This window comes from Vanrija albida (assembly GCF_041260175.1).
Source record: "Vanrija albida strain AlHP1 chromosome Unknown contig_7, whole genome shotgun sequence".
In the NCBI taxonomy this organism is placed as follows: Eukaryota; Fungi; Basidiomycota; class Tremellomycetes; order Trichosporonales; family Trichosporonaceae; genus Vanrija; species Vanrija albida.
In genome coordinates, this window is record NW_027191426.1 from 1,479,380 (window position 1) to 1,494,620 (window position 15,241).

The 15,241-nt window shown below is 61.6% G+C and overlaps 6 protein-coding genes across 6 annotated transcripts; 3 read left to right on the forward strand and 3 right to left on the reverse strand.

Moving 5' to 3' along the window:
* Positions 1 to 2,241: 2,241 nt before the first annotated feature.
* On the forward strand, positions 2,242 to 4,328 carry Q8F55_009032 (uncharacterized protein; the record flags this gene model as incomplete). The annotated part of the gene is made up of 4 exons (XM_069357408.1): positions 2,242 to 2,301; positions 2,339 to 2,430; positions 2,468 to 3,248; positions 3,324 to 4,328. The coding sequence occupies 4 exons, from the start codon at positions 2,242 to 2,244 to the stop codon at positions 4,326 to 4,328; spliced, it is 1,938 nt and encodes a 645-aa protein (XP_069205345.1).
* A 190-nt stretch (positions 4,329 to 4,518) lies between these two features.
* On the reverse strand, positions 4,519 to 6,941 carry Q8F55_009033 (uncharacterized protein; the record flags this gene model as incomplete). The annotated part of the gene is made up of 6 exons (XM_069357409.1): positions 4,519 to 4,629; positions 4,669 to 4,963; positions 5,000 to 5,161; positions 5,196 to 5,978; positions 6,016 to 6,637; positions 6,740 to 6,941. 6 exons carry the CDS (start codon positions 6,939 to 6,941, stop codon positions 4,519 to 4,521), a joined length of 2,175 nt encoding a protein of 724 aa, XP_069205346.1.
* Positions 6,942 to 7,555: 614 nt separating this feature from the next.
* On the forward strand, positions 7,556 to 8,513 carry Q8F55_009034 (uncharacterized protein; the record flags this gene model as incomplete). Its single annotated transcript, XM_069357410.1, has 3 exons — positions 7,556 to 7,690; positions 7,729 to 8,064; positions 8,139 to 8,513. 3 exons carry the CDS (start codon positions 7,556 to 7,558, stop codon positions 8,511 to 8,513), a joined length of 846 nt encoding a protein of 281 aa, XP_069205347.1.
* Positions 8,514 to 8,589: 76 nt separating this feature from the next.
* TRM1 (RNA methyltransferase tRNA(m5U54)methyltransferase) lies at positions 8,590 to 10,549 on the reverse strand (the record flags this gene model as incomplete). Its single annotated transcript, XM_069357411.1, has 4 exons — positions 8,590 to 8,827; positions 8,879 to 9,655; positions 9,690 to 10,162; positions 10,208 to 10,549. The coding sequence occupies 4 exons, from the start codon at positions 10,547 to 10,549 to the stop codon at positions 8,590 to 8,592; spliced, it is 1,830 nt and encodes a 609-aa protein (XP_069205348.1).
* A 545-nt stretch (positions 10,550 to 11,094) lies between these two features.
* ASF1 (Histone chaperone asf1) lies at positions 11,095 to 12,023 on the forward strand (the record flags this gene model as incomplete). Its single annotated transcript, XM_069357412.1, has 5 exons — positions 11,095 to 11,097; positions 11,250 to 11,349; positions 11,397 to 11,471; positions 11,557 to 11,824; positions 11,861 to 12,023. 5 exons carry the CDS (start codon positions 11,095 to 11,097, stop codon positions 12,021 to 12,023), a joined length of 609 nt encoding a protein of 202 aa, XP_069205349.1.
* A 184-nt stretch (positions 12,024 to 12,207) lies between these two features.
* Positions 12,208 to 14,908, reverse strand: GLN4 (Glutaminyl-tRNA synthetase; the record flags this gene model as incomplete). The annotated part of the gene is made up of 4 exons (XM_069357413.1): positions 12,208 to 14,166; positions 14,206 to 14,459; positions 14,498 to 14,572; positions 14,614 to 14,908. The coding sequence occupies 4 exons, from the start codon at positions 14,906 to 14,908 to the stop codon at positions 12,208 to 12,210; spliced, it is 2,583 nt and encodes an 860-aa protein (XP_069205350.1).
* Positions 14,909 to 15,241: the final 333 nt, after the last annotated feature.

The following is a 15,241-nucleotide window of genomic DNA, read 5'->3' on the forward strand; positions in this document are numbered from 1 at the left end:
CTGGCGGCCCACATGACGTCGATAAGCGTCGACGTGCGTGCGCCCGAGGGCCCGATGGCGAGCATCTAGCGTGTGTGCCTGTGTGGGCTGGCCACTTCGCCCTGGCGGACGCGCACGCTGACGCTTGCGAGCGGGCGCAGCGTGCCCCTTGGCCTCGAGTGAGAAGTGGGAGCACTCGGAAAGCGCAAGCGACGCGCGCCGGTCTGCGTCGGATGTGGGTGTCGGCGGTGTCGAGCACCGAGCCTGCGCTGCTCGAGGATGTGCCACTCACCTTGCTGATCGAGCAACGCGGCATCGAGCCCACCGCCGCGCACTTTGGGCGGCGAGCAAGCAATGTTGTTAAGGCTGTTTGCATGGGTGCCCTTCCGCGTTTCGTCAGATCTTCGTCGCCATCTACGTCTGCGTCGTCAGTCTTGGTGGACGAGGACGATGCAGTGTCAACAAATCGCTGCCAACTCGGCCTGCCCCACGAAGCGCGGGCCGACCGAGCGGGGCATCCGGGGCGTGTTTCGCCTGCGGCTGTGCCACTCGCCCGACTATGCAAGCGACCGGCTCCTTCCAACATGCCGACCTGAAACGCAATGCTGCTTGATCGCGGCCGCCGTGGGTGCCCTCTGAGCGGGGAGCCTCGCTGCGCCTCTTACCGACTGGCGCCGAGCCTCAGGTCGGCAGCGCGCCTGACCCTGCTTTTCTGCCCCACTGCCATTGTTCGTCGCGGGAACCATTGTTCCCAGCACTCTTCCACCGAGGATGCTTCACGCACCACGCATTTTGGGCGAGGTTTCCTGCTCCTCGACGCTCTAGGGCCCACAGGCAGGCTGAAACATGCCGCCGTGGCAGACTCGTCGGAGATGTCGTGGATTCTCGGCCCGTCTCGCCGTCGCATGCCTGGCATCGACTCGGCTCTCGGCCAGCCACCCCGACTCGGACTGACCTGGGGCCGCACATGACTCCGACCTGCTGACTGAGCGGTTCTATTCCCAAACTCCGCCGAGCCGGCGCGGTGCAGATCGTCAGTCACTCCCGAGCGGACGGCCGGCCACCGCCGAGGGTTTGGTTTGTTGCGCGCGCGCATGTCGGCGCACGGATGCATGCTCGCTGTTTCAGAGCTGATCGCCTGGTCGCTGCGAGTCTAGATCTGCGCGGCGGCGTGCCACAGTGGCGCAGAGGGGCGCGACGCGTACCGGCCCAGCGAGGCACCGTGGCGATCCGTGTGGTGGCACAGCCATTGCCCTGGCGCCAGTCGGGCGCCACTTGGGCGTGTCGTCGCTGCCATCACGCCGCGCCCCGCCAGTCGCGCCAGTCGGGTTATTCCCCCCTCCCTCCACGCGCGCGCCCCCTTGTCCACGCTCACATGCAGCAACCTACGCTTGGGCCGTGTTGCAGCCGGCGGGCGCTGACCACAAACCACGACGCCGGGCGGACTTTGAATGGGTCTCGTCTCGACGGGCGCGCCGCTAGAGGCGCACAGACCGTCACTTGTCGCACCGATCTCGACCCGACGACGCCTCTTGCCTCGTCCTCTGGTCTGCCTCCTCGCGAGTGCAAAGCCTACATCTCCCCCTTCCCCCCACCCCCCTCCTCCCCCTTTCGCCCTCGCCTCGCCTTCCCTCCTCTCCTCCTCTGTCCGCACACACCGCCCCCCCTCCTACTTCTCCCCCCCACCCCACCCGGTGACACAAACGTGATACCCTCCAACCCTGTTCCCCTCTTGTTTTTGCCACCTTGCGTTCGGCGGGCGGACAAACTGTGTGCGCGGTTTCAGACACTCGCGTGCAGTCGCTGCGCCAACACGCCGCCGCTGCGGCGCCCACCAAAGTCCCTTCAGCGCCGTCAAAGCCCCCCCTCCCCATCCCCCTCCCTCCCTCGTTGACTCCTCCGCCGGCTGCTCCCGCTTCGACTCGCCTCGCCTCGCCTTTCCTCGTCTCGCCTCGCGTCGCCCACCCGCCGCCGCACACCCGCGGACCAGCCTTGCCTTGTTCTCTGCCGTCTGATGCAACACCCCTAGCATCGTCGTCGTCGCCGCGCCGCGCCTTTTCACAACTACCCCATCACTCTTGTCGACCTTATAGTTCCTTCCCCCCTCTCATCAACACCTTCCTCTCACTTCAACTTCCTCGTCCTCTCTTGTCATTGTCCATTCGACCACTCGTGTCATCACCAGTGTAGCCACAAATCTTATCTCTCCTCTTCCCCCTCTCCTCCTCCCCTTCCCCCCATTGAGCACAGCTCGGACTTACAATGTCCACCCACTCATCACATCTTATGAAGACGACCCGTCGTGGACGGCCATTCGTCAAGGTGAGCACGACAGCGAGGTAGTTTGCTCACCACCAAGGACACCCATGACCTGTTCGCGACGCTGGTCGTTTCGCTCAATCTCGACAACCACAGGTCCTTCTTCAGGACCTACCCCAACAGTTTCACAACGTGAGTCGAGGCGCTCAGGTTGGATCTGACGACGCAGGGACGAAGCATGCTCCAACCTCTCGTCGCTCAAGTTCTCCCAGTCGAACCGCTCGGCCGACCCAAAGGACCCCTCGCGAATCATCACGACGACAACGACGACGACCTTCTCCATGTCTCGCGACATGGCTCGCGGAGTCGGACAGCTGTTCATCGACGCGCAGCTCATTGAAAACGCCACCGACATTCCCTCAAAGATTTTCAAGGAGCGTGGCGTCTTCATGCTCACGGCCAAGGGTCTGCACATTCTCGAGCGTTTCATCACCAAGAACGGCATCGCGGCCGACCACTTGCTGAGAGTATTCGCCACGCAGCCAATCTGCATGAAGCTGCTGCATCTCGAGCGCAGGACGCAGGACGACGAGATCCTTATCACCCGGAGTGTCATGGAGGTGCTCTTCCGCCGGTTCATCGGCCGCGAGCCCAACGTGTCGAAGCTCAACGACGACGAGTTACTCGGCCAGTTCCACTCACGCCCCCATAACAAGGCACCGGCCCTTCCCTCAGGGGAGGAGTGTGACCGGACGCTTGGCATGGTGCTCCGTCGCGTCTGGGTGCAGCCTCCAGAGGGCAAGAAGACAGAAGAGTTCCACTTCAGCGCGTCGTCGGCAATCGACTGGCTCATCGACTTCACCACTATTGTCGGTCTCGACGAGGCTGCAGAGGTCGCAGGTCAGTTTGTCCGATACGGCTACATTTCGATGGTTAGCGACAAGGGCAAGGTCAAGGACGGCAACCTGGTCGTGACGGTCCGCGCTGGTGGTGGCGCTGGGGCACAAATGGTGGGTCTGTTCGCTGGGCGCCAAGACGCCCCGCGCGTGCGTCGTCGAGTTCTAATTCTGACACTTGGCGCGCAGACAGAGGCCGAGTTCCGTGCCACGGACCGCGCAATCTACCGCGTCACCGATCTCGGCGCCTCGGTCGCCAAGTGGGGTACCGAGGACCCGGCGCCAACAAAGCCGGCCACGGGCGCCTTCACCCGCCGGCCAAACGTGAAGGCCGACCCATTCGACGACGACGCCGAGGCCCCGGCCCGCACTCCCAGCAGCACCCTCGCCCAGCCGGCCGTCGACAACAACCTCGCGCGCCGGGCGAGCGTCTCGGACCGCGTCCGCGCAGAGTACGCGCTCCCAGATGAGGGATCCAAGGACTCGCACACTGCCCGCCTCAAGCAGATCCTCGAGGAGCCCGCTCTGCGATCCCTGTTCCGCGAGTTCCTTCGCGCCAACTTCTGTGAGGAGAACCTCAGCTTCTGGCTCGACGTCCAGGACTTCAAGCGCCGCTTCAACACGTCGTCGTCGGCCGCCGCGGCGCCAGGCGCGCTGCCGACCCAGCGTGGCCAGGGTCTTCAGGCCATGGAGAAGCACCAGCAGGATCTGATTGCCATGGCGTTTGTCATCTACAACACCTACCTCGCACCCGCCTCCCCATGCGAGCTCAACATCGACCACCAGCTTCGTGGTGAGCTCATCTCCTACATGAACGAGATCCTCGAGGACAAGGACGCCGGTGCCAAGGCGCAGATCCTGCCCGGCGTCGGCAACTCGCTGCACGCCAGCCAGCTCCAGAACATGGTCCGCCTGTACGAACGCATCCAGCAGTACATCTTCCGCCTCATGGCCACCGACTCGGTGCCCAAGTTCTGCAAGACCGAGCGCTTCCTCACCCTCATGCGCTCCGTATTCGACTACACGGCCGCGAGCGACGAGCCCGAGGACCCCGCCACCACGACGCTCGCTGCCAAGACGACCGTGCTCGCCATCGGGCCCACGCCCACAAAGGTCGACGATGTCGGCCGCGCCTACCTCACCATTTCTCAGGCGGCCAACGAGAAACAGGCCGGCCTCAAGCAGCAGTCATAGATTCCACCGTCTGCCACACTTCCTTTTTATATCGCTTAGTTTTGATACATCTGTAACATCACCTCCCACTTATGTGTGACCACCATCTCTGCTTGGCCCGGCTAGCCGCACTCTGCGTATTCCCCTACATGCCATTCATGGTGTAATATAAGTGGTGTGTGTAGCAGTGGTTTGAGCAACCACCGTCTGATTAAATGTCGAGGTTGTCGGGGCGTTGCCACTCGCCAATCATGGTCTCGTTGCCAAGAATGACGTTTTGGAGCTGAAGCTCGTGCACTTCGGCTAGCTTCAAGCGCTTGCTCTGAACACGTCAGCACTTGGCAACCCGAGAGACACGCACCATCTTGTGGGTCGCAACCACGACTAGGTCGATCTTCGCCCTCAGATCAGCGGCGCGTTTCGGGTCTGAAGCGCGCAGTTGGTCCGAGAAGCTCAAGAATGCGCGCCCGGTAATGTACCAGAGGAACAGGGCGATGAGATCGTATCGAGCTAGCTCGGTGTCGCCAGCGGCAAAGGCCGCGTCGAAGCAGCTGCACATCTTGAGACCCGCCTCGATCGCCTTGTCGCGCGCCTCGGTCTCTTCGTCCTCTGAGAGGGCGTCGATTTCCTGGTGAATGTAGAGCATCAGGAGTGTGCTGGGCAGTTAGCAACGGACGCGGGATCCCACGTACATGTGCAACCCCATCCAGGTCTCGTTCTTTACAGTGTCGGCAATGGCATCCTCTCGAGACGGTGGCTGGAAGGGACGAAGGGTTGCCATATACCTCTTGGTAATTCTTAACAGGTGAGCTGTTCGGGCTGGAGTTGCCACGCTGACGGGCGTGTCCAGTTGCCTAGGGGTCAGCCGCTTCCATGCGGTCGACTCACCTCGACGCGGCGTGAGCCAACGAAATGTACTTGACCTGTCGGCACAAAGGGCCGTCGTCTTCACCGCCGACGACCCTTCCCGACAAAAAGTCCTCCAGAGTCGTGTTGTCGCACAATGCAGTCACCGTGTCATAGCTTGTCTGCGGCAGAGGCGTAGTAATCTCGTCATCGATGATCGCCGATGGCCAGTTCCACCCCACAGCATTCGACTTGTCGACGAGGTAGACACACCAGAAGAGCTGGATCCTCTCGGCGACGTCCTGGGCGTTGCGCGCCGGGGCTGTGATCTGCCCCTTGAGGCGGACATGGCGGAGCCGCTTTTCCCGGTTGACCCGCTGAGCACGGTCGGCAGGCCGAGAGTCGGAGGGGACGAAGGCCTCTGCGACACCACCAAGCTTGCCGAGGCCAGCAGCCCAGGCCAGCGACACACAAGTGGCATTTTCATTCCACGAGTCGACAAAGCGTCCAGTCATGGCCAGAATGACAGAGCGGAGAGCGGCCGCCGCTACCAAGTCGAGTAGGCGTGGGTCGAGATTGGTGAGGGCATGCTGAGCGAGGGCCCGCGAGGGGGGCATCAGCGCGTCGGTAACCGCCAACACGGTGGCTCGTGATGACAAGACGGGGCTCGGTGAAATGGTGAGGAGGGGCGGGACGATGGCTGCAATGAAGGCGGGGTGGGGGGGAGGTGACGGGCTGTGGCCGTTGACGCGAGCAAAGAAGGTCGCTGGTGGCATCAGCCAGTGCATCACCCGCAGTGGCGGAGGCTGCGAGTAGAGCTGGATGCTGGTAGGTTAGCTCACACCACAACTCGTCCACTCACAGATGGCCCATGATCTTCTCTCCCCACCCGCCCTTCTGGTTCTCGATAATGGCCCTGATAAGCTCGGTCGCAACGGTCGAAGGATCGAGACCCTGGAACGGGTCTCCCTCAGTATCGGCCGCAGCGGCATCTGCCAGCGTCATTAGGTCCGGCTCCTCACGCTTGCCACTCGTGGCTGCGAACCCGAGGTCCTGAATCGAGAGCGGCCCAGAGTCCAAGCCGAGGGGGAAGAGGTCGACGCCGGTGGGTGGGGTTGAGGTGTGCACCGAGTCTGGCGAGATGAAGTGTTGCGGCAGCGTCGCCGACCCGGCCGCCGTGCTGCTCTCGACCGATGTCGGGCCAGACGACGCGCCATTCGGGCCCTTTTCAAGTCTTCTCTCGAGGTCGGCGAGCTTGTCCTCGAGCACGCGCACGCGCGAGCGCTGCTTCTTTTGCGAGTAGACACAGTCGCGGCCGGTGCGGCGGCAGCTCGCGCACGAAGGGACTTCAGCAGAACAGCGCAGCTTGCGGCGCTTGCAAAACTCGCACGCGCCGCCACGCGCAAGCATGTTGGCGCGCGACGTGCCTTTTGCCTTGGCAGGCGCCGACGGGGGTGGGGCGCCACTGTTGGAGGGAGATTGGTCTGATGGAGAGGTACGTGTAGAGGTGGGTGTGCCAAGAGAAACGGACATGTTTAGTTGGGGTTCAATCAAGGTAGGGTCGAGCATTTATCGCTCTCGCTCACCTTGATCATTCTCCGTGGACCCGGCCGGAGCAGACGCGGATAGGGACGGGTCAATGGCAATCTCGAGGTTGTAGTTGCCTTGGGCGGCGCTCGAGAAGAGCGTGTCGAGGGCGGCGCTGGCGGCGTCCGTGTTGGGGTCCGAGGCGGCGCTTGCGTCAGCGCCTCTGGATAGGAGCTGTGCATCGTCGTATAGCTCGCTCATGGCGTCAGAGGGAGTGGCAAGTTGACGAGAGATCTGGATGAGTCTGTGACGATGTTGATGTTGTTGTTGGGAATGAGAGCGGAGAGGGAACGGCGGAGAAGGAATGTTCAACTCCGTGTGGTGGGTGTGCGGCGCGCGGCGGTGCATGCGTACGCACGGTGGGCTGGGTGCGTGGGCGCGTGGGTGCGTGCGTGCTGGGTGCATGGCAAAACGGGGGCATTTTGAGCAAAGGGTGGGGCTCGGTTAAGTACAGAGGCTAAGTGGAGGCCCCGCGGCCCATAAGGCCCGGCTGCCCCCTGGCAGTGTTTCGGAGCATTAGCATAAGCGTACGGTGGAGGCAAGGACGAGCAGAGGCGAAGAGGCGCTGGGTGCCTTGTCTTGCTTGGCGTCACTTGGACCAGACATGACAGATCCGCCCAAATGCACCTCGGCACTCAGCCGCCGCCGCCGCCTCCGCCTTCCTTGCTCGCTCGCTCGCTCGTCTGCCTCCCAGCGCAGCGCAGCGCCGGATAACGGACGGGCCATGCAACACATGACTGACTGACACGACTTACCCAACACACACCCACTCACTCATCACTCACGCACGCACCATCACGACCCCGCCTCCAACCATGGCCTCGTGGCCTGGGAGAGCCCGGCACGTCGCGGCGCGCGACCACAACCCAACCTCCACCGTCGTCACCTCCACCGGCGCGCACACGCACCCCTCCCCCGCCGTGCACGCCGCGGCCACCACGTCGAGCGCGGTAAGCCTCGTCCTCTGGCAGCACTGACGCCGCGCCAGCCCGGCCTGCCCTCGACCACCATCGTCGCGCTCGGCCTGTGCTTCGTCGCGGCCGCCCTCTTCGTCGTCCTCCTCACCATCCTCGCGCGCGTGCACCAGGTCCGCCGGATGACGCGCGCCGCCCAGGCCACGGGCGAGGACATCGACTTCTCGCGCATGTGGACCCAGCAGGGCGGCTGGCTCGGATACCTCGTGACGGCGGGTGACGCGCTCGGCCCCCACGGCATGTGGGACGGGCAGGGCAGGGCGTATCGCAGGGTGCAGATACCGCGCATGTGGGAGGCCGACGTCGAGTCTGAGCCGTCGGACGACGACCTCGACCTGGAGAAGGACCAGGTGAGTGGCGGGCGTGCGCCGTGGCAATGTTCACGGCGCGGCGTTGCTCTTCCGACAGCGTGCTGACCGCCCAGCCACTCGCCATCGTCCCCGCCCCGACCCAGGCCGCGCCAGACGACCTCGGCGTCTCATTCCTCGTCCGCATGCCGTCGCCCGAGCTCCTCGTCGACGCAGAGAAGAGGATATCGCACTATGACGATGACGACGAGCCCGAGCTGCCTTATCTCATGCTCGGCACGACGTTCGTATCGCCAAGTACGAGCCTCGCAGCGGCGGGCATCAACCCAGGGGCGCTCGACGACCCCGCCAAGCGCGACGTCGTCGAGCTCGAGTACAACCCCCGCCGGCTGCCCAACGCACCGCCATATGGAACTGGTGCAGAGCCATATGCGACTGGCAGCATGTGGGCCGACGCGTTTGGGATGAATGTCGGGACCATGAGGAGGTAGTTTGTTCCAGGGGGTTATTCGTAGTACCGTTGATATAGTAGCCATGTTGATAATGTAGTGTATGTAACAAGTGTGTCTATGCGTTCATCGCCGCCTCCTCGTCGTCGACCACCACCTTGGCCTTCTTCTCGGCGCCCTCGGCCTCTTCCTCAGCCTTGCGCTTACCGCCTTGCGACTGCTGCTGGTCGTTGCGTACACTGCGTGCCCTGGAGCCTGGTCCCCAGTTGGGCAGGGGGTTGAGCTGGTAGTAGACGACCTTGTCCTGCTTGTCATAGTTCTTGGCCTCGGGGTGGATCTTGAGGTCAACCTCGTGTCTGATGTGAGTTAGTTCAGCTGTCTCCGACTCCATGACAGCCGGCACTCACGTCATGGGCTTGGACACAAAGGAACGGGCCGGGGACGTCTCGGAAATCTTGTCCATCCTCACAGGGTGCGTCTTGACATGCTCGCGCACAATGTCGCACACAAACCCGCGCGGCGCGTTCGTCTTGACGGATCCAGGAGCGGCATGGGAACGCGACACCTTGTATCCCGCGTTGAGCAGCGCCGACACAACCTGCTTTGTTGGTCCGGCGCTGGTGTGCGCGAAGCCGTGAATCTTGTTCGAGGTGAAGTAGAATGGGTCTGGCAGCTCGTCGTGGGCCATAGTGAGCATGCCGTTCATGCGAGGGTAGGTGCCGTAGTGCGCCTTGTCCGCCTCGATGCTCTTGAGGACGCGCGAGACGAACGTAGGGTCCTGGATGGGTCCAAGCCACATGGGGCCGGCGACGGCTTGAGGCGAGCCACACTCGGCACAGTCGGCCGACGCCTTGGGGCCGCCGGCGGAGCGGTACACCGTGTTGGTGAAGTCGCCGTTCTTGCTCGGCTTCTCAAGCACCTTGCCGAAGGGTTGGGTGACGGGCGTCTCGCAGAAGTTGCAAATGTAGACAATGCCCGTCTGGCTTGCCAATCGCTTCACCTCGACGGGCTTGGAGTCGACACGGATGAACAGGCGGACGTAGAAGTCGATCGAGAGGGAGATCAAAGGGGTGATTGTGCGACCGTAGCGAGCAGCCGCCTGGGCGAGAGAGTTGAGCACCAGGCGAAGGGCGACCTCGTGTGAGTACTCTGCCTTGGCGCAAACGCCACCATAGTTGGAGAAGCTGCGATCAGAGCGGTTCAAACGTCACCACTCACCACTTCTCGGGATAGCTCGACCCAGCGAGCACGGCAAGGTCAGTGCAGGTGACAGCGAGCAGGCCGCCGTCAGCGATGCAGCCAATGGCAGCGTCGATGAACGGGGCAGCGGTGCCGTACGGGTCGAGGTCGACGACGTCGACGCGTTCCCGTGGTGTGCGGTGACCGTACATGAGCGCGCAGGCGTCTCCCTCGTTGACGTGAACGTAGCCGGTGCAGCCCTCGCGGCGGCCGAGGTCGACCTCGTCCTTCTTCTCCTCGGCCTCGGCTCCCTCCTCCCCCTCCTTCTTCTCCACTGGGCCGACGCCGTTGAGAGCCACATTCTGGCGCATGGCCACGCAGGCCGACGGCGACAGGTCGTTGGCAAGGACCACCTTGACGTCGGGAATCTCCTTGGCATACCGGATCGACCGGAGACCCGTAGCCGACAGCGCCTCGAGGATGGTGATCTTGCTTGCCTGGAACTTCTTCGGCTGAGCGAGTCAGACGACAACCTCAAATACCGTAGATCCTCTCACCTCGGTCGACGCTCCCGCATCAGGCTCGGCGCCGTTGGTCTCGCCCTCCTCGGCCGGCTTCTCCTCGGCGTCGTTGGCCTTGGGCTTGCTCTTGCCCTTGCCCTTGGCCTCCTTCTTGGCGTTGTTGGCACGCCACCTCGCCTCAAGCTCCTCCTTGCGCTGGTCGTTCCATGCCCGAATGACCGACACACTCAGGTCGCGGTTGTACTCCTGCACGGGGTTGAGGAAGGCCGTGTTGGCCTTGGGGACGAGGATGGTGGTCGTCTGCTCGGTATGGGGACGGTACTTGTCGGGGATGCCACCGGGAAGGGGCACAGTGTAGGGGATAGAGGACGTCGACATGGTGCGATGGGGCTGTGTGGCTCGCTTGATCAAGACTGTTGTTGACACGAAGCGCATGTGCTGAAGGCCCTCCTCGTCGTCGGACTCGTCCAACATTCAAAATTCCTGGGTGGAGGCAGAGGCAGATGATGACCATCCCCAGGCACCGTTTTGATATATTTACTTCCGCTATCAAAATCAATGACGTGTTGTAGAGCGATGTTGACACGCCTCCGCCCTGCTCATGTTAAGGAGGGGGGAGGGTCGCGCGTCGCGCGTTGGCCCTGTCGAAGAGGGAGGCGCCTCATGAGCGCGTCTCCCCCTCATCATCTTCAAACTTGTTTGAACTCCTCGCGACATCATCAATTGTTCCACTCAGCTACAAATACCCCATCCACCCAGTCACCTTTTCTCTTTGCTCTTAATCCTCATCGACAGCAACGCTCCTCACAGGCTACCAACGGCGCCGTCATTCGCGTACCCTTTGAGCCCCCTCGACGCGAGATCTCGACGTCTTCCCCGACCACACTCTCTCCATCCCAGCCCCATACCACATCTTCCACACCATGGTAGGTGCTCAGCCTAGCTGGCCTCAAGAGAACATTGGCTGACCAATCCTTTCTCTCTGCTCACCCCTTCCGTCGCTTGCCACCACAGTCCATCGTGAGTACCTTGCTGCTCGCTTTACAGCCCCACCCCGCCCGGCCGCTGACCCATCCAGGTCAACATCCGTAACATCGAGTTGGTAAACAACCCAGCCAAGTTTGACGACGAGTATCACTTCCGCATCAAGTTTGAGGCAATTGCACCATTGGCGGAGGGTGAGTGCGAGCGAGCTCGAGGACAAGGGAGACGGCTCACACCGCAGACCTCGAGTGGCGCTTGATCTATGTTGGATCAGCCACCTCTGAAGAGTACGACCAGGAGCTTGACTCGTGTATGGGTAGGTCTCGATCGCGAACGCAAGGCCTCTGGCTGACGTCTGTCCTTTCCTCGCCGCCTTCTGCACTACGCACGTCCTCACACAGTCGGCCCCATCCCTGCTGGCGTGAACGCGTTCGAATTCGTCGCCCCTGCACCCCAGCACCATCTCCTCCCGTCGGTGGAGCCTGCCGAGATCTTAGGCATTACTGTCATCATTATCACGGCGTCGTACAGGGACAAGGAGTTTGTGCGCGTCGGCTACTACGTCAACACCGACTACGAGGACGAGCAGCTCCGTCTGGAACCACCTTCGCAAGTCATCTGGGACAAGCTCTACCGCAACGTTCTGATCGAGAAGCCCAAGGTCACCAGGTGGGTCTTGATGTCGTAGTGTCGCTAACATGGCAGGTTCCAGAACCCATGGGACACTGGAGTGACGGATGGCTACGATGGTCAGCAGCAGCTTGAGAACTCGGGTGACATTTACAACTCTGCCCTCCCTGCACCGGTTCAGAAGGCGCCGGCCCCTCAACCAAGTGGCATGGAGGTTGACGACGCGGTGGCGGCATAAGCACCAGGTGTGCGGCGCATAGAGAGAAGTGAGGCACCCTTGCAGCGGGGTAAAATGCCCTTGGGACAAGTCCTCGACCCAGTGCCAGGGGCCTAGTGAAGCTGCTGCCCATGATACCTGTTAAATGTGACATATGTAAGACAGTGCATGTTACTATGTACACTCGTGACTATGCTGCATCTCTCTACGCCTTCTTGCCAGCGTCCTCCTTGAGCGTCACGATACGATTCAGGATGATGCGGTCGCCGGCCCGCTTGCCGGGCTTGACAGTGACAGCCTCGTCAAGGCAGTGCAGCTCGCTCTCGCGGTCGACGGTGAAGTACGCCAGACGCATGCCCTGGAAGCGAATGTTCTCCAGGCCGTACAGGTTGTCGGCCTTCGCGATGGGCTGGTCATCGTGCCCGGCAGCAGCAGCAGCAGCCTTCTTGTCCGTCTCGTTGGCGATCTCGTTCTCGGCACCTGCGCGGCGAGTACGCTCCTCGCTCTCCTCCTTGGCGTCAACAATGGCCTTCTTCGCCAGCTCGTAGAATGCAGGCTCGACAACAGCGTCGGTGAAGACCTGGAGCGAATCGGGGTTGATGTCGGACTCAAAGTTGGCGGGAGGGGGGTCGGTCTTGAACAGGTTGGAGAAGTAACGGACCTCGTCGATCTTGACGGCGTCGGGAGCGTTGACCCACTGGATGTAGGCCTTGGGCTTCTTCGCCTTGCCATCGTCCTCAAGCTTGCAGCGGATCTCAGTGACACGGCCCGTAGTTGGGTCCTTGGTAAACGATGTGCAGGTAACCGGGAAGGGAGCCTTGAACAGACCGACGCTCTTTCCGGGGGCAAGGCGGAAGTAGTCGGGCTCATCCTGCTCACGGAAGTCGTCGGCATCAATGTAGACCTCCTTGGTGAAGGACGTCTCGACAGTTCCCATGGCGGGGATCTTGGGGTGGAGAGGGACCTGAACCTGAACGCGGTAGTCGTCGGGGACGTTCTCGATGACCACCTTGATGGGGTTCAGCACCATCATGAGTCGGGGGGCGCTGTCCTCAAGGTAGCGGCGCAACACGCTGTCGAACTTCTTGAGCTGGGTTTCCGACTTGAGTGTCGTGACACCGAGCTCCGAGACAAACGACAGAAGAGCCCCTGGGGGAACACCACGACGACGAAGAGCGATGATGGTGTAGAGGCGCGGGTCATCCCAGTCCTTGACAAACTTGTTCTCGACCAGCTTCTTGATCTTTCGCTTGGAGAGGAAGGTTCCCTGGAGGTTGAGGCGGGCAAACTCGTACTGGCGGGGCTTGTAGACCTCGACGGCGTCACAGACCCATTCGTACGACTCGCGAGCGGGGATGAACTCGGTGGTACAGAGCGAGTGGGTAATGTTCTCAAACGAGTCACACAAGCAGTGTGTAAAGTCGTACGTCGGGTAGATCTTCCACTTGTCGGCAGTTCGGTGGTGAGGAGCCTTCTTGACGCGGTACATGACGGCGTCCCACATGTACGGGTTTCCGCTCGTGAGGTCCGCCTTCATACGAAGAGCGGCAGTCTTCTCTGGGTACTCGCCGTTCTTCATCTTCTCAAACTCGCGCAGGTTCTCCTCGATAGGGCGGTCGCGGTGCTCGCAAGGCTTGGGATTGCCCTTCGACGCTCCTCGGTCCTCCTTGACCTTCTCGGGGTCACACGTGCAAACGTAGGCCTTTCCACGCTTGATCATGTCGACAGCGAGCTCATAGAGAGCCTGGAAGTTGTCACTCGAGTAGGTGATCTTCCATGGCTCAAAGCCCAGCCATCGGACAGTGTCCAGGATCGACTGGAAGTAGATGCCCTCCTCTGCCTCGGGGTTGGTGTCATCGTAACGGAGGTATGTCTTTCCACCGTGGTACTTGGCGTAGCCAAAGTCGATCATGATGGCCTTGACGTGACCAATGTGGAGGTATCCGTTCGGCTCGGGAGGGAAACGGGTGAAGACCTGGCCCTTAGTGAAGGCGAGGTGCTTGTCTTTGAGCTCCGGCTTGATCTGCGGGTTCTCTCCGACTTTGTGGAAGGTGCTGAGGAAGCCCTCCTCGAAGATCCTGGTGGGGATGTTGGGGGCGGTGGACGATGAGGCCTCTGCGGAAGGCTCGGTAGCAGCGGCCTTTGGTGCGGCGGCCTTGGGCTCCTGGTAGCCGTTAGATTGCTTCGCCATATTTCCACTCACCTTGCTTGCCTTGGCAGCAGCTGCCTCAGCAGCACGCGCCTTGGCGGCGGCCTCCTTGGAACCAAAGAGCTCGGTGAACAGGGTCTCGACACCGGCCTTGACGTCGGCAACGTTGGCCCATTTCAAGTCCGACGAGCTGCTCTTGATTCCACCGAAGAAGGGACCCTGATCAGTCCATGCCTTGGGAGGCGAAGGCAGAGTGGCAATGTACGACTTCAAGAGGGCGGGAATCTCGGCCGCCGTAACAGAGATACCTGTACTATTAGCTGTGGTGGAGGTTGCGTGCACGCACCGACACCAGTGGCCTTGTTGAACGCGGCAGTGTCCACGGGGAGGGAAGGGGAAGCCTCAAGGTACTTGATGGCGGCTGAAGTGTTAGTATCATTCAGGCCTGTTGGGTCAGCGCACCTGCGACCTGGTCAGGCGAGTTGAGGTCACCACCAGCGATGCGCTCGACAATGTAGGCGCGAGCCTCAGGGGTGAGCTTGGTTCCGGTCGCTGAGAGCTTGACAAGGGCAGCCGCCTGGGTGGCCGAAAACGACCTTCCAGACAGCTTGTTCTCCTCGATAAGAGCCTTGAGGGCGGCCGCGTCCTTTGGCTTACGGGCGACCTCCTTGGCCGTGCTGTCGGTGAGGCCGAGCTCGGAGAACGACTTGATGAGGGCGGCGCTCTCTGGCGAATTGGGATCGAACTTGGGCGGCATTGCGATATGCGCGCGTAGGGATCCAGAAGGGTGAAGGGGAAGTGAGTGGCGAGTGAGAGGGAAGATTAAAGGTTGGGATGAGATATCAACGGGCGACTAGCGAGCGACACAATGCACGCGCGCGACTCGACTTTGTAGATATTGAGTGCGGGTCACCACGTGGGTGTTATCAGAGATTTGGGGACGACACGTCATTGTTTGATGTCTGTGCGACCAACCATCAACCACCCGTCATCATCATCGCTGTTGTCTCTGGCTCGTTCTTGGTCGATTAAACCACTCACCTCAAACCAACAATATAATCAAAAGAGGGACTCATACCCTTCCCTCCAT